Genomic DNA, 22,817 nt, shown 5'->3' with positions numbered 1-22,817 from the left:
AATTCATACAAACTTCAATACAAACTGTATTTGCAGGTTATACATTTTGTTGTATCTCTTATTCTCTCAGTTTAATTATTCTTTTCTTTTCATGAAAATGAGTCCCATGTGAGAGTTTAAAGGAGAATTATGTTCAGAAGCTGCACTGGAGCGTTTCTCTGGAAAGGTAAAGCATTACCCAACTTTACCAGGAAGTAATGCAAATTCAAACATGATAAGCAGATCAGCAGAGTCCTTGCAAAACGAAGGTGCAATACTTGTGAAATATTCAAGTGGTCAAACATTTCGTGTCCAAACCAAACAAAGGCTGTCTGTGTGAAGCAGTGTGCAGTTGAATAGGCAACAGTTCAAATAGTAAATCACTCATCAGGTGTCAGGTGTGTTTATCCCCTTCATAACTGGGGTGTGTTGTAAAGTCGTATGGACAGGAGGGCTGAACACACTCCCCTGCCTGGTGAATGTGCTGTGCAGAAGGTGGGTGGTGTTGTCCAGGATTGAGGGCAGCTTGTGGAGGGAAATATCGTCCAGTCCGTCCAGTTGGGTCCCTCTACTTACTGCTTCCTCCCACCACAGACAGGCAGAATTTGTGCAACTGTTTTTGCAGATGTTGACGGATCCCAGCTTTCTCAGGAAGTACAGACAGCTCTGTGCTTTCCTGAGGATGATGCCTGTGTGTCGTCTGCACACATACACAAAAAAATCAATAACTGTCCCTGAAGAAAGTGAGATTCAACCATCAAGTCCTCCTGCAGCTGGTTTGTTGTGTGCCCAAAGAAAGACTAGAGCCTGATTTGTCCTCATGTTACATTTTCAATTGATACACTGACAGGGGGGCTGACAGTTTTTTCCTCTGAGTTCCTGCATCTATTGTTTCAAATTAGTCATTATTTTTCCCTAACAATAGACATTTTAACCTTTTTCTAAAGGTTTTGTTAAATCTAAAATCTTGAAATACTTTGTCAGCAACATAATGCTGATTTCAACCCTGTAGCCCTGCATTAGACTTTAAAAACATGCTATTTGTGTCAAAGTTGGAGATTGTGTAAGATCAATATTGTGTCCTTTATGGCACAAGCATCCACTTCTGAGGTTTTGGATCTCCTTATTGCTTCTCTTTTAAATCCACTGCTTCTTGGAAAAATATGACTAGTGGGTTTTTTTGTTTCTTTCTTTTTATTTTATATATTTTTTTTATGTATAGAATTTGATGCCGACACACCTGAGCTATCCTATTTCACTTTATTTATATGTTTATTTTTATTTCATTTTATTTTTTATTTCAAATGTATGGATAAATGTGTGGCCCTGTGTCACCCCTCTTTAATTTACTTACTCTGTCATTAAATTGAATTTTATATTATTTCTGTAACACAACCATGGTGATATGTAAATAGTTTGACCTGGATGGCAATAAAATAATACAAATCAATAAAAATAATGATAACAAAAAAAAGAATGTGTTCTTTATTAGTTAAATGAACAATATTATAAGGTACATGAGAAGACCCAATAAGTGGAAAAAATAACTTTGACTTCATCGAGTCTAGCACGTTTGTTTCCTCTTATCCTTTGTATTTTAAAGTAACATAACTTTAAAAAATATTCAGTCTACTCATCAAAAAATCTCAGCTGCTCATTAATAAATGACAGCTTTGCGACACCTCTGCCGTGTTGACGGCATCTGACGTGTCTCCGTCAACACAACAATGGCGGACACCGTAGAGGAAGCTCTTGAAGGCAGCTGGTGAGACTATTTGTTCTCTGACTTCCATTGTTAGAGACTTTGTATCGATTGTCAAACTATCCTTTCGGCTTCATCTAACAGAATGTGATGTTTAGTTCTTTAAAACGAGTTCGTGTTGTTGGTCTGATCTGCTGAGGGTGGATGCTGGTCCGACACCAGCCTGGTACCGTTACTGCTCGGCTGCTAGCCAGCTAACGTCAATTAGACAAGTTGTTGCTGAGATATCAAAGCCTCGGACTCTGGGATTGACTTAAATGATCTGAAAGCTTCTTACAAAGATTCTGTAAAAGTGTTTTTGTTTTCATGACAGTATTTCTCGCACTGACAACTTGACGATCAAAGCTTGTTAGCCAGCATGCTAACAATAACTAGCTAAGTAGCCCCGGTGTCTTCCTAGTTCTGCTTCCCCTTTAAAGAGAAGCAAACCGTGACCCCGGACATGACACCGGCTAATATCACATGTGTTAGATCACAAATCATTATTTTACTTCAAATAATCCCCAAGTTGATGATGAAGTGTTTAACTTGTCAGAAAGGTAGTTGAAGTTGAACCACAGGGAGGAAACTGTCTCCTGCAGCAGATAGATGTTAATCCAATCTAACTGTGTAATAATGAAAAGAGTGACCTTAACTATCATCTCCAAATGTTACAAACTATGACATGTCTTAGTCAACAATCTGGGATACTACAAGACTCAATACAGTTACAAACGATCACAGCACATCTTGATATTATGATCAAATTTACACTGTAAAAAGTCACATGACCACAAAGTAAGGGTTGCAAACAATGATCAGTATCAGAGGTGATTACTTAGATTGTCTCACATTGATTAGATTAGTTGTTTGATCCATTGAATGTCAGGAAAGAGGGAAAATCATCTGTAAGTGTTCACTGAGAGCTCAACATCATGTCCTGTTGATGTTCAGATATTCAGTCAAGTGTCAAAGAGTTTATTTCTTTAGAAGTTACTTACAATGTTTGCAAAAAACTCACTTCTTACTTGTTGCAGCCTTGTTGATGAATGTGTACAGATGCTCTTTAATCAATGTGAAGTTGTTACAGCAGTACTTTATTACTTTACTTTCAGTAATTTGTTATTTTGTTTAAGGTAAATACAGGATTAAGTTTGCTGTGATAGTTTGGTAGTTATTCACCAGGCGTAGTGTATACAGATGGGCAGGTAAGACAGGAGGGGCGGACACCGGGGGGAAGGTGAAGGGTTTTTTCCCAGGAGGCGTGAGAGCATGAGAATGCTACAGATTGGTGTTTACAGTTTATTGGATCCTTTGTACGATCCACTCCAAAGTCAAATAGCCACTACACCAACCGAGTGAGGAACTTGTTTGTTGTCTGGGATCTCTGCTTGTTTTCTAACTGTACTCTGCTGGTGCTTCCTCAGGGACCACGATCTAGCTGAGGCTCTGGACTCTGGAGGCTCAGATATGGAGATGGAGAGAAGCATCATCCAGGTCCAGGAGCAATCCGCCCAACACAGGGCCAAGATGTGGAAGGTGAGAGTGACGAGCGTCAGTCCACACATGCTACCAATAACAAAAAGAGGGTTTGCGTGGTGAAGTGGCCGCTCCTGGAGTTTCACATCATATAACATCAGCCATGAATGAGATAATCTGTGTGTGGATTGAAGCCTATAGTCTGTTCTATAAATAGAGTCCACATGCTGTAAAAGTGAGTGATACTGTCTTCAGACAGAAGTCAACAGACAGGAAAGACCAGCACCTCCAGCAGGCGTTATGTCAAATCTGCTCCATCTTTGTGACACACCCACAGCTAAAGGTTCACACACCTACAGCATGAAATATGTGGACTAATGCTGAATACTCCTGCTTAAGACAACAGGCTAACATTTGTTAGTTTCTACTGGTGTTTTGGTTTCAACAGTGACCCTGTTAACTGGAGACTTTCAGCTGGATACATCCCTCACAAATGTCTTTAGACGATCATTAAATATCTGATGAGGATATTTTGACATTGGAATAAAAACTAAACAAGGATGCATTCCTGAGGACTCATTCTATGTTTCAACAGCTATTATAAACTGACAAACACTGACACATTCAGCTGAAGGTCTCCAGTTTACAGGGTCACTTTTAAAACCGTAACACCAGGAGAGACGCGTTCACGGTGGGCTGAGAGCAGACTACTGTTGCAAGCTGCTAAATCAAGAGAATCACAGCTTCTTCTTTTTGATAATATATCTATTGATCTTTAACAATAAGAACGGAGTAAAAAACAGATGAGTTTACAGAACTGGGTTTGTAACTATAACAAACGGAAAAGTACACTCAAAAAAAAGATAGAACAATGATGTGTGTGATGTTTTGTGGACGGCAGTGAGATAAAAACACTGCAGGTAATCTACCCATCAGACATGTTCAGCAATGCAGTCCCCGGACCTCTAAAGTCCCGGGACCTTTGAAAAGTACGACCCCCATAGCAGGGGCTTTTCAGGGGGAGATTATCTACTAGGGATATTAACAATGAATCTAGTATGGATTAATTGATTGTTAAGAACTTACTCAAACACATTTTTTTGTTTTGATTTTCTCTCACGTTGAACAAACATCATGTGGTCTCATATTTGGTTCAGCTATCAGGGAGGTGTTTGAAGTTTAAAGCATGTTTCATGTGAATCAGCTGACTGAAGGTGTTGCTCACAGTGGAGATGCTCAGTTGGGGGCTGTGGCTGAGTGACAGGTCTCCATGAGCTCTTTTTTCTCTGCTGCCGGACTGATTCTGACCCGGTTGCGCTCCCGGCTGACACCTGACCACGTTCACATGTTTATTTTTCTCAATAAGAACGAGTAGACAGAAAACTGGACCCTGTGAGTCTGAAATATGTTTCTGTTCAGTTCTCTTGTTGAAGTCTGAGCCTTCACTTTTCTGACTGTGTGTCTGCAAAGATTATGACTCTGCTCCACACGTTGATATTCAGTGTGTTTAACATGTTGAACACCTCAATACGATCCGTAGATATTCAATACTGTCAGTTATAAATGTTGTGTCGTGAAGGAAAATTTGATTCAGGGGAAAAAACACATTTGGCATTGTTTTTGACACGGAAAACTTTTACGTTCTTTTTAATGATTAATTGATAATTGATCGTTAACATTTCCAAAGATTGATCATGGAAAATACTTGAAATTTACATTCCTATTATATACCCAAGAACTAAATTTAGACCCTGGTTCCTCCGTTCGAAAAGCACATAGTTCCGGGGTAAAGTCCCTGCGGTGAAAAACCCCTTTAGAGTGTTTTAACTCAGCATTATCAAAGTGATGCCAGAGGATGAATGAAAACTCATTTTTCTGGTTATTATAAATCCCACTGCTCTCAGTTCCTGTCTTTAAACAAAGAATGTACAGTACAGGCCAAAAGTTTGGACACACCTTCTCATTCAATGCGTTTTCTTTATTTTCATGACTATTTCCATTGTAGATTCTCACTGAAGGCATCAAAACTATGAATGAACACATGTGGAGTTATGTACTTAACAAAAAAAGGTGAAATAACTGAAAACATGTTTTATATTCTAGTTTCTTCAAAATAGCCACCCTTTGCTCTGATTACTGCTTTGCACACTCTTGGCATTCTCTCGATGAGCTTCAAGAGGTAGTCACCTGAAATGGTTTTCCAACAGTCTTGAAGGAGTTCCCAGAGGCGTTTAGCACTTGTTGGCCCCTTTGCCTTCACTCTGCGGTCCAGCTCACCCCAAACCATCTCGATTGGGTTCAGGTCTGGTGACTGTGGAGGCCAGGTCATCTGCCGCAGCACTCCATCACTCTCCTTCTTGGTCAAATAGCCCTTACACAGCCTGGAGGTGTGTTTGGGGTCATTGTCCTGTTGAAAAATAAATGACCGTCCAACTAAACGCAAACCGGATGGGATGGCATGTCGCTGCAGGATGCTGTGGTAGCCATGCTGGTTCAGTGTGCCTTCAATTTTGAATAAATCCCCAACAGTGTCACCAGCAAAACACCCCCACACCATCACACCTCCTCCTCCATGCTTCACAGCGGGAACCAGGCATGTGGAATCCATCCGTTCACCTTTTCTGCGTCTCACAAAGACACGGCGGTTGGAACCAAAGATCTCAAATTTGGACTCATCAGACCAAAGCACAGATTTCCACTGGTCTAATGTCCATTCCTTGTGTTTCTTGGCCCGAACAAATCTCCTCTGCTTGTTGCCTCTCCTTAGCAGTGGTTTCCTAGCAGCTATTTGACCATGAAGGCCTGATTCGTGCAGTCTCCTCTTAACAGTTGTTCTAGAGATGGGTCTGCTGCTAGAACTCTGTCTGGCATTCATCTGGTCTCTGATCTGAGCTGCTGTTAACTTGAGATTTCTGAGGCTGGTGACTCGGATGAACTTATCCTCAGAAGCAGAGGTGACTCTTGGTCTTCCTTTCCTGGGTCGGTCCTCATGTGTGCCAGTTTCGTTGTAGCGCTTGATGGTTTTTGCGACTCCACTTGGGGACACATTTAAAGTTTTTGCAATTTTCCGGACTGACTGACCTTCATTTCTTAAAGTAATGATGGCCACTCGTTTTTCTTTAGTTAGCTGATTGGTTCTTGCCATAATATGAATTTTAACAGTTGTCCAATAGGGCTGTCTGCTGTGTATTAACCTGACTTCTGCACAACACAACTGATGGTCCCAACCCCATTGATAAAGCAAGAAATTCCACTAATTAACCGTGATAAGGCACACCTGTGAAGTGGAAACCATTTCAGGTGACTACCTCTTGAAGCTCATCGAGAGAATGCCAAGAGTGTGCAAAGCAGTAATCAGAGCAAAGGGTGGCTATTTTGAAGAAACTAGAATATTAAACATGTTTTCAGTTATTTCACCTTTTTTTGTTAAGTACATAACTCCACATGTGTTCATTCATAGTTTTGATGCCTTCAGTGAGAATCTACAATGTAAATAGTCATGAAAATAAAGAAAACGCAGTGAATGAGAAGGTGTGTCCAAACTTTTGGCCTGTACTGTATATATGAACCATCGCTCTAGATCTGAGTACCTGTCAGGATAATGCAGCATAGCATTTTATAGAGCCTTTAAACTGAAGTTTAACTGAGTTTAAGTCAAATAAAAATGTGCGTATTTTAGTTTAAAGAAGTAAATAAGTGCTGTTGAGTGAAGATACCGGGCATTAGATTAGATCAGGCTTCTGTTTAGTTCTGGACACAAACACAATGTAAAGTTATATATGTCAAGGTTGTGTGATAAGTAGTGGACTATCTTCAGATGTTGTCATGGTTGTAACTCATGTGAACAAATGTGTGTTAACTCTGAGATGAAAAGGCATCACATGTGATCTTTCTGATCTTGTGTTTAACTGAAGATATTTAATTTAGTTGGACATTAGCTAAACCGCTTTATTTGTTGTGTCCAGTCTTTTACAAAGTCATCAAGCAACATAAATCAATATTAAATCAATGTAACTGTATAAAATGTGTTCAGTAGTGGAGCAGCAGCTGAGTCACAGATTTCAGCCCAGCCTCTGTCAGTCATGTGTTCATCAGGGGTCTCTTTGTCACTCGGCTCTGTGCTGCACGTTCAGCTGTGACTTCTCATTTTGTGTTTGCAGATCGCTTTGAATGTTTCTGGAAAAGGGGACAGTCTGTCACCATGGGACGGCATTCTGGATTTACCGGAACAGACACTCATTCACAACCGCAGCCAGCAGCTGATCGGTGAGTAAACTCCAGCACACGGCCCAACGACAAAACGTCCAGAATGAATGAAGCCACCATCAGCAGAGTCAGGAGTGAAGCCTCCAGATTACCTGAACTAAAAACCAAACTGAATACAAACTACTGACTTCTGGAATAATCCCAGCACGTCTTACTATGAGGAGAGGATTAGCCCTCACAGAGATAATCTGGTTTGTGCCATTTACTTTGAAGGGGGGAGTGTGTGAGTGTCAGATTTAAGGCAGTCGGTAGTTGAATAAAGCTTTTTGTGACTCCTGAAGGAAGCTGCACACATTTAAAGTTTGAAAAGGGTTCAGAAAGTCACGCAGTGCAGACACACTGATGAAAGCTGTGCTGAGAAGAACTGCTGCTGCATCTCACTGTCAGAGGAGGACTCCTTCATCAGGTTGAATGATCAAGTTAAATACTGAAAACAGATACTGAATGACTCCGGACTGTCTGACCTCTGGATCACACAGCAGTGGAACAACATTAACTAACTGTTAAAAAGAGGCTTAATATGACATCAGGGGATTTTTATGTAGAATTTAAACAAGGGGTTAACACTTAAAGGCCTAGACCATTTTGGGGGGCGCCAGACTCTCCTGTATTTATCTTGTTTTTCTAACCTATTGAAGCACTCAGCATCAAGTGCCATACATCATTTTATTCAGGAGAACCTTATTTTTCACTGTGCTGCATTTACAGTACCAGTTTTACTTTAGTTTTGTCTGATAATGGATGAAAATACTGAAGTTTTTTAAAAGTCGTCTGGAAATGTAGGTCATTTTTTACTGTGAACTCAGACAGAACATCAGGACGTTTTGTTTTGTTTTGTTAGAAAGTTGTACTTAGGTGTGTTAGACTTCCAAATGAATTTTTGTCACTATCAAACTTTTACTAAGGAAGAAACAGCCATTTATTCTAGTATTTTCTAAGGCGTTTTTTAGTGGAAAAAGCAGGTGTATTCTTATGTTTGATTTACTGACTCTGTGGATGTGTGTAAAAAAGGTCTGAGAGTAAGTAGAGATGTTATTATATCATAAATTAGGACACAGAGGTAAAAGTGACTTTTCAGATTTACATTTTGATCATGAACACATGCAAACATGGTCACAACTACAGGAAACTGTCTTCATAAATGAATTGAAATACACTTAGTGCAAATAATCAAATTGCAAATTATTTTCACTAACTCTGAACATAATGAGAGAGATGTAAATTATTTGGTAAAAATGAGCAAAAAGTTCAGACGATCTTCACCAATTATACACATAAATCACAGAAACATATATACTATATATGTCCTGGAAAGGATCGATGCAGCTGCTGCACTCCTCCTCTCTGCCCCAGCTGTGTCTGCGTCAGAATCAGATGACTCCTCGGCAAAATCACCAAGCTGGTCATTTCATAAAATTAGAAACAGTGCCTCTTCTGTTGTGTACCTTCGTGTTGTCATTTTTATTTTGTGTTGAGTTCAAATAACGTGCTAATCTGTTTGACTTTGCTGTCCGGTTTTGTATACGGATTCTCCGTCTTGTTTTCCGCTCTTTACATTCAAATTTCCCCCAAAAAACACGTTTGTTGGTGGAGTAGAAGGTTATCATGGTGAAACACATCCTGGACATTTACATTTTGAACCAATCGATACACAGGGGTGGGACTAAGCATCTACATCCATTGCCAATTGGCTCAGAGGAAGAAACTACGGAGGTTTCCCTGACGAATCAATGCTGCTAAATTTGATGGCGTCATCACGGTCACCAAGCAGCCGCTGGATATGCAAATGAGACAAATGTGGTATCAATGGGAAGCTGAGAATGTCCGCTGTAACTGAGTTTTTAAAGCTTGTTGATAGGATCAGCGGTTCAAAAGTTATTAAACATTTAAGAATAAGAGCTACTTGTGGCCGCCGGCGGCCGTCTCGGTCTTTGAGGGTTAAACTGGAAAAGTATTTGTTATATGAAAACCAGGCTATCTTTAACTTTAGAGTGAACAACAGCAGGATCCCGGAGGTCATGGGGAGAGATGAAGGACTGGTCAGAAACCAGAGGATTTGTTATCTCTGTCATGATGATCTTTTGGGTGGTTCTGTCTCTGCTTCACTTCATGTGATCATCATTTTGTGTGTCACGTAAATAAATGAAATGAAAATGAAAAGTGTCGGTGACCTGGCTCAAAAGACCAAGAACCAAATCAGCTGCTAATGTTTTAGACGCTTGATAAAGAGGGCCCGCAGGTAAAACATGAGACGGGCAAAAAGCAACAGCTGTGAGCAGTGGAAGAAAATCCAGTCAGTTTAATCTGTGAACTTATCTCACTGTCTGACGGTATCTAAAGAGGATTCAGGATTTCAGAGGAACAGGAAACTTTTATCAGTCTGCTCCTCTGACAAGCTGACAACAAGATCAAGGACGGTTTCAGAAGAGAGTCTCTTGGGAGACGAGCTGAGACGTACGAGAGGTTTTTTTTCATGACATATAGTGAAGTTTCAAACATCAAACATGGATGTCATCTTTGTTCTCATGTTCAGACGCGCTCGGCGTGTCGGAGGAGGAGAGGAGCGACATGGTGTCTGATGTGGAGTCCGTCATCACTTTTTACTGTAAGTCCAGAAACATTTCGTTCACACCTGAGCTGAGCTGGCCGCACCTCCTCAAACCTCTCCTGGGCCTTCAGCTCCCCCGCAGTGACCTCTACAACTGCTTCTACGCTATCATGAACAAATACATCCCCAGGTGAGCGCCAGAGTTTTAATCATTCCCCACTAAAATAATCAACAGCAAGATTTAAATAATAAAGTTGAATATGTTGGTTTCAGGGACTGTGTGCCAAACGGCAGACCGTTCCACCTCTACAGACTCCTGCTGCAGTACCACGAACCAGAACTCTGCTCCTTCTTGGACACCAAAAAGATCACACCAGACTCCTACGCCATCAACTGGGTTTGTCTTTCTTTAAACTCACATCTCCTACAAATCACTGTAACATCTCTAAGATCGTGTCCCTTCTCAGAGTTCTCTCAGTCTGACTCTTCCTCCTGAGTTAAGGCAGCTCATCTTGCAGAAACAGTGTCTGATCTAATGTTCGTGTGTTTGTATGTTTCCTCCGCAGCTGGGCAGCCTGTTTTCCAGTAACTGCCTTCCTGATGTGACCCAGGCCCTGTGGGACTTCTACCTCCAGCAGGCTGACCCCTTCCTCATGTTCTTTCTCATGCTCATCATCCTCGTCAATGCCAAGTAAGCAGCTGCAAGTGGAAACGTGATAATGAGACTACGTTTGGGTTTGAGGAATGTATTACTCTAGCTGTGTTTATGTCTCGTGAGTATTACAACCCTCCCAAAACAAATGATGAAACGCTGCTGCTTTACTTAGAAAAATGTGGTGATATGTTTTGGCGTGTTGGGGCAGAAACAGACATCCATGCTCACTCTTGATAGGATCTTATCAGGGATGACAAAATCTTCCCTGATTGATCACGACACCCACACGTGACCCTTTCCTCCAAACTCATTTTGGCCAATTATCAACAAACAGAAGCGGAGTTATGATCCGGATTTTATTCTAATCTCTGAGTTTGAAAAGTGGCGTCCTCTTATAACCAGAGTCATCTTGGACCAACACAATATGAAAGAGTTTGAAACTGAAAAGTGGTGGTGTGGATGCAGCCTGAGGAACTCAAACGTACATTTGATTTGTTTCTGTTTAATTTCCCGTCAGAGAGAGCATCCTGACACAAGAAGGAGAAAGCAAAGAAGACATCATCAGTAAGTTTGACTCGTCATAACCTTGTTTTTTAGGGTTTTTTGGTCCTATGTTACACAAAGGACTGACATGAAACCTTTATTTTCCACAGAAAATCTTGAAGCGTCTCCTTCTCTCCTGGAGGCTGAGGACATTGAAGATTTGTTTTCTTTGGCTCAGCACTACCAGAGCAAGACCCCTCTGTCACTCCGAAAGGTAAACAAGCGTGTTCACAGGATTTATAAAGAAACAAACAAACCAGATCTGAGCCTCTTTCTCATCACACCAAGAGCGTGATCAGAGAGCTGAAACAGAGATGGAGGAAGTGATTGTGAGCCTTTATGTATGTCTGCTTTTTCTCCTCCTCCAGATGAATCAGAATCTGTTTGGCAGCAGCTTGGTGGCTCTGAAAGAAGAAGACACTGACCTGAGTCAGGCTCTGTGTCTCCCCGTGTCTGTCCCTGAAATCCTGCAGGCCAACCAGCTGCAGCAGGTCAGTAACGCTCCGGTGACCTTTACCTGAATGAACCAGAGGCAGAAGTGATTCATGTGATGATAACAGACCTCTCCCCTCAGGACGGAGTGCGCTTCTTTGTGGTGGACTGTCGGCCTGCAGAGCAGTACAACGCCGGGCACCTCTCCACAGCCTTCCACCTCGACTCTGACCTGGTGAGAGCAGATAACACTGAAGCTGTGTGGATTTTATATTTGATTTTATGAAAACACTGAGGTATAAATGTGTTTTTGTTTCCTCTCTCAGATGCTGCAGAACCCTTCAGAGTTTGCTCTGTCGGTCAAATCCCTCCTGGAGGCTCAGAAACAGTCTCTGGAGTCCGGCTCCATCGCCAGTGGGGAGCACCTGTGCTTCATGGGCAGCGGGAGGGAAGAGGAGGACATGTACATGAACATGGTGTTAGCACACTTCTTACAGGTGAGGGGTGTGAAGAGAGGAAGCTGTGAGGAGAAGTGGTGACTACTCTCCTCTTCACAAGCTGCTGTGTGATGTGTTTGTGTTCTTTGCTAATTAAAGGTTTTATGTTACAGAAAAACAAAGAGTACGTCAGCATCGCTAAAGGAGGCTTCATGGGTAAGGACATGAATAAAATACTGAAACACACACAGCTAGATGAACTCAACTTACACTATATCCAGAACTCTGCCACCCGCCTGCTCACCCACACCCACTCCCATGACCACATCACCCCTGTCCTCTAAAACCTCCACTGGCTCCCTATGAAACAGCGAATACATTTTAAAGTCCTCCTCCATAACCAGGCCCCCTCCTACCTCACCGACCTGCTCCACCACCACACCCCCTCCTGTAACCTCCAATCCTCCAACACCCACCTCCTCTCCCTACCACCTGACACCAAGCACTGAACCAGGCTTTCTCTGTCACCTCCCACCCTCTGGAACGCCTTACCACCAAACATTTGAAACTGCCCCAACCTGTCTACGTTCAAAACCCACTACAACCACCTATTAAGATTTTAATGTATGACTGCTTTCAAATGTACTTTATTCTTTTCATTCATGTTTTTATTCATCTGTTGTTTTATATGATGTTTTTATCCTCTGTGCAGCGTCTTTGAGTATTCAGAAAAGTGCTTTATTAATTAAATGTATTATTATTATTATTATTATTATTATTATTATTATTATTATTATGTAAAGAGCCGAAATATTTTATAGAAATATAAAGTAAGATGTGTGTGATGTCAGCCCTCCAGAAGCATCTGGTGGACATGAACATCGAGGGTCTGGACTCTTCATACCTTCACTGGATTGTCAGCACGTCAGGATCTCACAGCAGCCTCAGCTCTGCCGATGTGAGTAGAAAGAACATTTTCTGAATGCACAAAAAGTCACCCTAGTTTGTCTTTATTTCTGGAACATTTTGAATATATATATATATATATATATATATATGTATCTATATCTGTGACCTTTTTTCTTTTTATTCTGAAACAGGGAGATTCTCTGAGCAGCCCCGGGGACAGCAAAGGCGTCAAATCTCTGGTCAACAAAATGACGTTCGCTCTGAAGTCAAAGTCGGTGAACGTGAAGGAGAAGATGATCAGCTTCATCGAGAACACCTCCACTCCTGTAGAAAGGTGAGCTCTAAGCTCCTCCTCCTAATCCCTCAGTAAGACATCTTAGAGCGTCTGTCAAAGCTTGATCCGAAAAGACAACTGGACTTGGTAAAGGCTTCTTCAGGTCCGACCAGACTGCTCTTCCCCAGTCTGGTCAGACCTGAAGAAGATTTTCAGAGGAGAGGTGAAACGTCTTCAAGAATTTCTACCAAGTCCAGTTTCATTTTCAGATCAAGCTTTGAATTACCATGACCTGGATGACTGAGAACCTTCACAGACATCTTAGAGCGCCCACATTACAGAAGCAGCTCTTGAACCTGAGTTTGAGTCATGTTTAGGGAGCTAAAAAGATGAGCTCCTGATATTTGTTTGATAGTTTGATTTGATTTTGTCGTATTTTGTGTGTAAAGTAAAGTTTTACCAAACCTTGTGCCTTATTTCATGCTAGAATGTCTTTCAATCTGCCCTGGCCTGAGAAGGTGGTCCCTGATAGGTAAGAAGTCTGACATCACAGCTGTCTGTCACCAGCATGCCCACTGGCTGTAGAGCCGCACTGACAGTCTGTGGGGCTGTAGGAGAGTTAACCTGTGTCACATTAACGCATGCTTAGTCCAGCATCTCTGCCCACACCGCTCACTCATGTGACCACAAACGCCACACGTTCCCATGGGCAGGCTGTGTACCAGACGTGTAGGATCTGTCTTCATGCTTTCACTAACAACATCGAGCACTGCTGTTTGGTCCTCACTGCTGGAGCTGCTGCTGCGGCCTTTCAGGGAGCATTCAGTCATCTTCACATCAGAGGAATAAGAGAGGAGAACGTCGGCTTCACCGCTGTCTGCTTGGAGATGCTGTTAACAGTCTGTCTTTCCATTTCATTGTTTTCTTGTAGCTGATAGGCAGGGCTATTCAGAATCTATTAAACTAAACCATACGATGACTCAAATAGCCCTGAATATCACACCCTGACTAATCTGTAGCTCCTCTGAAGTATCAATGCTTCATTAACCTCTTCTTCAATGTTTAACAGCCGACTGTAGAGCGCTAACTGTTCTCACTGCAGCCTGGAGGTCTTCATGTCATCTCTGTTTGTGTGACCTGTCATCACAGACTTTAATGCGTCCTCACATCCATCACTCGGTGCTGATGTTGCCTTTTTGCTCTGCGTCTGTAGGCACGTGAGCAGCAGTGATCGTGTCGGCAAACCGTACCGCGGGGTGAAACCTGTTTTCAGTATCGGTGATGAAGAGGAGTACGATACAGGTGAAGTGTTTACAGTTTAAACATCAGCTTATTGATCAACCACAAGCAACATATTTTGGGAAATTGAATTATCGTATCTTGTATATTAAAGACTGGGTTTTTTAAAGTTATATTTTTAGGGCATTTTTGCCTTTATTGGATCGGACAGCTGAAGAGAGACAGGAAATGTGGGGAGTAGAGAGAGGGGGAGGACATGCAGCAAATAGTCGAGGTTTGAATTGAACCTGCGACCTCTGCAACAAGGGCCATATCCTCTGTGTATGGGGTGCGTTCTTAGACCGCTAGGCCAACGGCGCCCCACATGAAAGACTGTGTTATGTGTCGTATGAAGCAGGTAAACCGATTCCATAACAGCAGTTAAAGCCTACGCTTATTTACAGTCGTCCTTTAGCCTTAAAAACAAAGAAAAATCAACAACTAATACTCAAGAGACAGGACAAAACATGGTTCACCCTGAAAGAGGAAGGACAATACATGATGCAAAACATCAAATCATAATATGTCACCTTTCATTTACAAAGTATCAAACCATAAAGTGCTCCTAACGCCTCACCTCTCCCCCTCAGATGAGATCGACAGCTCGTCCATGTCAGACGACGACAGGAAGGAGATTGTCAACATTCAGACCTGGATCAACAAACCAGACGTGAAACATCACATTCCCTGTAATGAAGTGAAGGAAACGGGTCACATGTTCCCCAGGTGAGTCCTTCAGAGTGGGTCAAATATACCTCACATGACACCCTGACACCTTAATCAATCTTTGTTTATATATCGCCAAATCACAACAGATGTTATCTGAAGACTCTTTCCAAACAGAGCAGGGGTCTCATTTATAAATGTTGCTTACGCACAAACCGGGGCCTGAAATTGGTGTACGCCAGTTTTCACACCAAGTTTATAAAAACAAACTTGGCGTGAAAGTGTGACTACCGGTAAGCAAACTCTGACCCAGGCGTACGTACATTTTAGAGGCAGGGTGAGATTGGCGACGCAGTTGGTGAGAGGGAGAACTGAAGTCAGATTATATTTTAAAGCCTTTTACACATTTCATTCATTGAATAACATTAACAGACCCGTGTCACCATCATCACTACAACCAGCATATTCTATTTGAATGTGTCTGTGGTGAGTCGTTTCCAATAAGCTGTCATTAAAAGATAAAAGCTTGTCTTAAAGTTCATCAAATATTTCATCAGCTTTGTCTCACCGTCACATTTCTCCAAAGTGTAGAGGAAACACACGGGCCGTATCCTAACGTGTTCGTCTGGAGGTAAAACCAAAGTAACATCAGAGGACGTAAATCAGCCACGGAGCAAAGTGACAGTCATGTTTTCAATGATTCTAACGCTGTGCAGAGTCACTGAGTGTAGTTATACTTTTAATAAAGACTGCTGTACGACGGAGCACAGAGACACGGGCTGCCTCACACACTGATCACATCTTCATCACCTGCATGTGTTTACTGTGTTAATGAGAACAGTGTGGAGTAAAGCCATGCCCGGTTCTCAGTTATTATCTTACATATCATCATAATCAGTCAGAGCGCAGGCCAAACTGTCCGTGATGAAACCGACACATTAAAACTTATATTCAGGGATCAAACTTCTGTCAGATAATATCAGAGAGGAGATCTCTGAAGGACGTGAGCTCTCTGTAATGTGAAATAAAAGTGTGTGTCCTGTAAACATGAGACACTGCAGTGAGACCTGTGCGTAATGATGAATGATGGATGCTCTGGCAGGCTGGCACTGCTGACAGATACATGAATGCTGCAGCGACGTGGAGTCACTCCATATTTAGATTTTTCTTTCATTGTGTCCCTCCTGCTGTAAGAAACAAACAATGCGTCCTCTCTGACCTCCGCTTCATTCACGAGGACCACGGTTTGTGTGTCAGAAACTTGAATCTCTCCGTCTTCCTCTCTGTTGTTGCCGTGATTCATCGTGAGAACCTTTGATCTTCCGGCTCATTTGTCTGCATGTTCATTCATAAAGCTCTTTGCATTGACTGTATGTGGTTGAATGTGGGCGTGAAGTGTACGGAATACAAGGCTGATCTACGTGAGCATATCTCCAGGTGGTTTGTGATTTATAAACGGAACATTGCCTAAAGTTTGTGTGTGAACGGTTTTATAAATCAGAATTATTTTTGGCGCACGCCATTTCCGGGTTTTCAGAATATGTACTCTTTTAGTAGGGATTCTACGCACTCTTTTATAAATGAGACCCCAGGTCTAGACCGTACTGTTCTATTATTAACAAAGACCCAACATCAAGACAGGATAAGAGACAGGACTCAGTCTGATCTCATCTTAATCCACCATGAGCAGAGCACTTTGCAGCATTTAGCAAGTTACAGTGGCGAGGACAAACTTCCTTTAACAGGCAGAAACCTCCAGCAGGACCAGACTCATGTTAGACACACATCTGCTGAGACCGAGTGTGAGAGTCGGATGTTTTGAGAAATAAGTTTACACAAACAAGAGAGTTATCAAGGTGCTCTGTTGCAAAAAACAACAAACACAGAAGCAGAATACAAATTAGAGAATATTACACAGAATATGTACAGTAGGTAAAATTGAAGAGCTGTATAATTCAGCAAGTGCAACATGATGTTGAGTGCAAATTTCTTGCAGTAAAAATCTGATCTCATCTTAATCCACCATGAGCAGAGCACTTTGCAGCATTTAGCAAGTTACAGTGGCAAGGACAAACTTCCTTTAACAGGCAGAAACCTCCAGCAGGACCAGACTCATGTTAGACACACATCTGCTAAGACTGAGTTGAACTTGAACCTGTTGTAGAAAGTTTGATTTAGCAAAAAGTGTTGAAAAGGAAAGATGAACTCATGTCTCCTTAAACTTCAATGAACATGTCATTGCTATGGTTCAAGAATCTATGAAATCAAACACGGCCTCTGTTCTTCTTCTTTGCAGTCACCTGTTGATCACAGCGACTCACATGTACTGCCTGCGGGAGATCGCCTCCAGGAAAGGTTTCGCCTACATCCAGTCCAGACAGGCGCTGAACTCTGTGGTGAAGATCACGTCCAAAAAGAAACATCCGGAACTGATCACGTTCAAGTTCGGAAGCAACAACTCAGCCGGGGTCGAGATATCAGCTGTGGAAAGGTACAGATTCAAGAGCTTAATGATTAGTAAAGTAGAGACAGAAATGTTAAATTATTTCATTAGATGACAAACTTCAGACCACCGCAGTCAGAAAAGATGGATCTTAATGCTAATGTTTACAAAAGCCTGTTTTTGTGTTTGTAGGTGTATTAATGTCACTCCTGATTCTCTGTCGTCTTCTCCTCCCTGTTCTCAGATATTTGATACCCAACGCAGGCGATGCCACAAAGGTCATCAAGCAGCAGATCATGAAAGTCCTCGATGCTTTGGAGAGCTCATAAAGGGAGATGACGGGGCCGCGAGAGCCTGTCATTATAAAACTGTAAGAAAAGAGTCTCAGTGTGTCAGGAGTGAAACCTTCTCCCGCACAGATCCTGTGTCCTGAGCAGAGACGGATCTCTCTGTGTGTGTCTGTGTTTGGGACATGCAGACACGCTGCTGACTGCAGGCCTGATGGACAGGCTGTGTGAGGAAATACTTAGGTGCTCCGCAGTCATCAAACTGTTCTCTTACACTAAGTTAATTCATGTTGGTTTTACTGTAAGTCTTTTTTTTTAGTACTGACAAAAATTCGTTTCTTATTTCAGTGCAGTTTCACTTTGCCGAACCTCCTCTGGCCTTAACGTAGCGCACTGACCGACCTGTTCACGCAACGGACCTTTTCCTTTCAGCATCCCTGTTTTGACCTGTGTTCTTTGCAGTGAACTGAATCTTAGTTAACTTCTCGGATGTGTTAGATTTAATTGCTTTGGTCAGGAAGTGTGCATGAGGCTCAAACATTAAGACGCACATCATCTGATTTTGATAACTTTTGTTCCCAGCAGGCAGCCTTAAATAGATCTTATTTGAGGGTGTTTATAAATATTAATGTATATATTGTTGTAAACTGCTCTATATCAGCACAGACCTTTGCAATGTTGAATTTTTGAAGCATATCTTCATAGGTAGAACATGCAGTGAAACTTAAACAGGAAGCTCCCCTTCTTCATAGAGTAAGAAAGCCTTTTAAAGTATCCAGAGATGGTTCTTCGCTTCACCGGAAATGAACTCGTCTCATAGCAGTGTGATGTAGCTGCCTGAAGGCACCAGTCACAGCCCCTCTGGACTACATCAGTATTACGAACAGGAGGTTCAGAGTCTGCAGTTTCAAAGAGCCCGAGCACCTCAGTATTTTTCCATCTTATCAGAGTCAGTGTTGGGATTATTTTTCACAGTTAAACTGACGAGAGTGAGGATGAATTAGAGCTCTTTGACACATGGATTAAAACGCTTTCTGTATCTGGACAAGGAAAAAACATTGACTGTGTATATGTATGGATGACATGTCTCCTACTTCTGTTCTGCAAAAGTAAAGCCAAAATTACTTTATGAAGGTTTACACAGTAAGGATCGTCTAGAGGAGACAGTGATGACATCTAAACACATTTACCTTATTGATGAAATATCCCACAGGACTGAAGAGTTCACAGTCTTGCAGTGAAGTGACGCTCCTGAATATTGAAGTTGAACGACTCTTGTGTTGGGAGTTTAAGTCTCCTCTCACTGTTCCACCTTTACTCACAGAGTTGCAGGTGTCACATTTGTCAGAAGAGCTGGCATGAAATCCCCTTTTTTTTGTTTTATTCTCTAATTTAAAATCAGCATGAGCTATACTGCAGCCAGCCAGTAGGGGGAGCACTTCATGTTTTGAATTCACTTTAAAAGGACTGTCATGTCATCAATTTTTATAAAGCTTGTGGCTATAAATACATTTTGATGGTAGCAGGATGTTTAGATCAGTCTGACCACCTCATAAAGAAGTCTGACTCACGTTGCGTTCGTCTTTGATGAAGGTATAAATGTAATCTTGTCATCCTGCTATCATCTCTACCTTTCTTATTCTGCTCTGACCTCAAGCTCAGGTGTTTCATGGAGCTCATGAGATCTGAGGATAATGAGAACATACAAATATAAACATATGAATGCAAAAAAAACAGGATAGCATGTCTGCTTTCCTGTCAACAAGTCCAGATACAGACGGGTTTTGATATCCAGTGAAAACAGGCTTCAAACGTCTGATAATGTTCACACCTGGGAGGTGATTACTGTACATGCTAACTTCTAAATATTTAGGATGAAAAAGTGTCCGTAAGCTTTGAATGGAATGAAAGATTGTAAAAAGAAAAGTCATGATATACTTCTGTTTTCAGATCATTATTGTCCATGTTCTTCGTCATGAATAAGCAGCTTCTGTTAGTTGCCACTGTTGCCTTCGGCCTCATGCCTGTGATGTGATTTTGGCACCAGCAGTGGCAACAGTATCACAGTGAACCGCTGCTCGTCCTCTTCTCCTCCGCTCTGTTTCTGACTTTACTTTGCTTTGTTCTTTGCTTACTCACTCATTGTGTTGAAGTCTTGTCGTGAAGGCAGCCTGGGTTTGAATGATGCAGAAACGTTCCTGAAACTCAACAGAGAAACATTTCACATTTGGACAACGATGAAACCAAAACTTGAATGAGAGACTCGTGTATCTGGTCTTCCTTCACTCCAGTCGTACATAGCATTCCTGTGTAACTCATGCATTGTGTTGTAACTTTGTGATATTTCTCAGTGTTGACTGGAGCGTCAGTGACCAGGAGTCTTTGCTCTGTAACATCGCAGGTAGAGGATGTCACCACTCGTCCAAATGCAACATGTCTCTGAAGTGTGATTTGCACCTTACTGTACTGCTTTTGTTTTCTAAGCGTTTCTGTTTTTAATAAATGGAGATTATTCAACTGCACCAGAGGAGGTAAAGTCATTCATACACTCGTACTCCACGTTTGAAATCTGAGTCTATCAATCTTTATTTATGTAGCACCATATCACAACAAACGTTGTCCTCAGACTCTTTCCAAATAGAGCAGGTCTAGCCCGTACTCTATGTTCTACTATTAACAAAGACCCAACATCAAGACAGGATCAGATCCAGTCCCATCTTCCAGACAGGACTCAGTCTGATCTCATCTTAATCCACCATGAGCAGAGCACTTTGCAGCATTTAGCAAGTTACAGTGGCAAGGACAAACTTCCTTTAACAGGCAGAAACCTCCAGCAGGACCAGACTCATGTTAGACACACATCTGCTGAGACCAAGTGTGAGAGTCAGGTGTTTTGAGAGATAAGTTTACACAAACAAGAGAGTTATCAAGGTGCTCTGTTGCAAAAAACAACAAACATAGAAGCAGAATACAAATTAGAAATCAAGAACACAGTAGCACCTTTACTGTCACAGGACTGAACAAGGTAATAAAAAGGAATAAAATGTTAAAGAATATTACACAGAATATGTACAGTAGGTAAAATGGAAGAGCTGTATAATTCAGCAAGTGCAACATGATGTTGAGTGCAAATTTCTTGCAGTAAAAAATGAAGTACATGATAGTGAAGCATGTGTAGATGAAACATTGCCTGATTCTTTACAAAAAAATATGAAGAATGGCTGCAAAACTATACCTTGCAGATCCCCCCCTGTTGGATTGCTTTAATCTGTTTGATTTGCACGCACAACTGCAAATAAGAAGCTGAGAAACAGGGCCAAACAACTCCCACAAATTGTAGTCAGAACATTCAGAGCTCCCTCTGGTGGCTGGCTTCAGTACAGGTCATAAAGCTTTCTCCATTATAAGCTATAACAGATGTTTTATCCATTATAACAGATGGAACATGGGTCAAATGAGATTTAAAACACATCAAATCAGTTTCTCCCTCATATGTTGGGGTTTTTTTTTCATAACATTTAGATCTCATCATTCTGACTTATGTCTAAGTGAGACATTTCCAATAAGTTCAGTTTTAATTCGTTATTTGATGCTTAAAAAAAGGAGACATAACATCATGATTATTAATAATAATAATAATAGTAACACATTGTATTTATATAGCACTTTTCAGATAACTCAAAGACACTTCACATATAGCACACAATGAAAGACACAATAAAAGAAACAAAATAGAAACACAGTGGATATAAAAACGTTAACAGCTCTGTTTACAAATGAGGCTCCAGCAGCGTTTTCTTCCAAATTATAAGAGCAGAGGAACACAGTCATTGAACTTTCCATAACTGTGAGCGTTCGCTTCAAACTGACACAAGAATCTGTTCTGTAGCTCCGACAGTCAGCTTGTTACTGCGCACACCTTGACTCCAGCATAATAAGTCAGCGCCTGTTTGTGTACCATTACTGTATAGTCAGTTTCTCCAACAACAGACCTCCCCTTGTCTTCAAGAGAAACAAAATCAACTGAGCCATCATGAATCAGAAAAGTATTATCAGAAACACCAGATTGTAAGACAGCTTTCCAATCGAAATTTAACAAAGAACTGTTCAAAAAACTAGCTAGACAAAAGGACTACTGAGACAACAAAGCTTGATATGGTGTCTTTTTACAACTCATAGTGAAACAGGAATATCATGCTCTCTGTGTTTACCTTCTTAACCAACTGTTTGATTTCCTTCTCTAAATTATGTTGAACAGGGACATAAACAAATAACGCCTGCAAGAAGCAGAACAGCCAGCGGCATGTTTGAATGTTTCTTTCCCTCAGGAACACTTCCTGCAAAACTGCCTTTAAAGTAAAGAGGGTTTTTTTTGCACAGTTGTCTTATTAAAGCTACTTTCAAGAACTTTTGGGTTGCATTGGTGTTAGTGTGTTGTGAACAAAGTGGTACCTTCTACCACCTTTGCTAATTCTGTCATGTAGATACATACACTGTATCAATTATGGACATAATATCTGTGACGTCACCCGACTGTTTCTGAAGCGCTGTTAGAAGCCAATCATCAGTGGGTGCCATATTGGAAATGCTGAACACAACCTAACTTCTGATGAGCTAGTGTGAGGTAAAGAGGCGGGCTTTGAGCCTCCTTGCCAACAGCTACAGTGTTCCTGGCTGTCAATCAATCAAGTCAGCTGTGCTTCTAATTATGCAAAACTCTTAATCTTAATATCTTCTAAACTACTGAGTTATAAAAACATTTTTTTAAATCACCCCAGTACAGTGTGTGCTGATCAAGAAATGAGCTATCCGGACTACACACATTTTTTGAACCAGGCTGTAAACATGTTTATTTCTGCTGTAAAGATCATCTCTTTTGA

General features: G+C 41.4%; 1 protein-coding gene across 2 annotated transcripts; it reads left to right on the top strand.

The window, feature by feature from the left end:
• The first annotated feature begins 1,646 nt into the window (after positions 1–1,646).
• Positions 1,647–20,459, top strand: tbc1d23 (TBC1 domain family, member 23). 2 transcript variants are annotated; one of them, XM_034708593.1, is made up of 19 exons: positions 1,662–1,744; positions 3,148–3,259; positions 7,360–7,465; positions 9,999–10,203; positions 10,287–10,410; positions 10,580–10,704; positions 11,186–11,232; positions 11,322–11,425; positions 11,580–11,702; positions 11,786–11,878; positions 11,970–12,140; positions 12,254–12,296; positions 12,932–13,038; positions 13,181–13,323; positions 13,751–13,795; positions 14,477–14,565; positions 15,132–15,267; positions 17,504–17,698; positions 17,895–20,459. In XM_034708593.1, the coding sequence occupies exons 1-19, from the start codon at positions 1,707–1,709 to the stop codon at positions 17,977–17,979; spliced, it is 2,091 nt and encodes a 696-aa protein (XP_034564484.1). In that variant the 5' UTR covers positions 1,662–1,706; the 3' UTR covers positions 17,980–20,459. The 2 variants fall into 2 exon arrangements, with proteins under 2 accessions (XP_034564492.1, XP_034564484.1); XM_034708601.1 differs by lacking the exon at positions 13,751–13,795 and having other exon boundaries at positions 1,647–1,744.
• Positions 20,460–22,817: the final 2,358 nt, after the last annotated feature.

Source organism: Notolabrus celidotus, chromosome 2 (assembly GCF_009762535.1).
Source record: "Notolabrus celidotus isolate fNotCel1 chromosome 2, fNotCel1.pri, whole genome shotgun sequence".
Lineage (NCBI taxonomy): Eukaryota > Metazoa > Chordata > Actinopteri > Labriformes > Labridae > Notolabrus > Notolabrus celidotus.
Note: the sequence above shows the minus strand (reverse complement) of the source record. Positions and strands in the feature narration are given on the sequence as shown.

Excerpts from the sequence above, each read along its gene's own strand:
- tbc1d23 (XM_034708593.1), top strand. The coding sequence starts at position 1,707 with ATGGCGGACACCGTAGAGGAAGCTCTTGAAGGCAGCTG. Across the intron at positions 1,745-3,147 it reads GAAGCTCTTGAAGGCAGCTG|GGACCACGATCTAGCTGAGG; the intron begins GTGAGACTATTT and ends GTGCTTCCTCAG. Across the intron at positions 15,268-17,503 it reads ACGGGTCACATGTTCCCCAG|TCACCTGTTGATCACAGCGA; the intron begins GTGAGTCCTTCA and ends TCTTCTTTGCAG.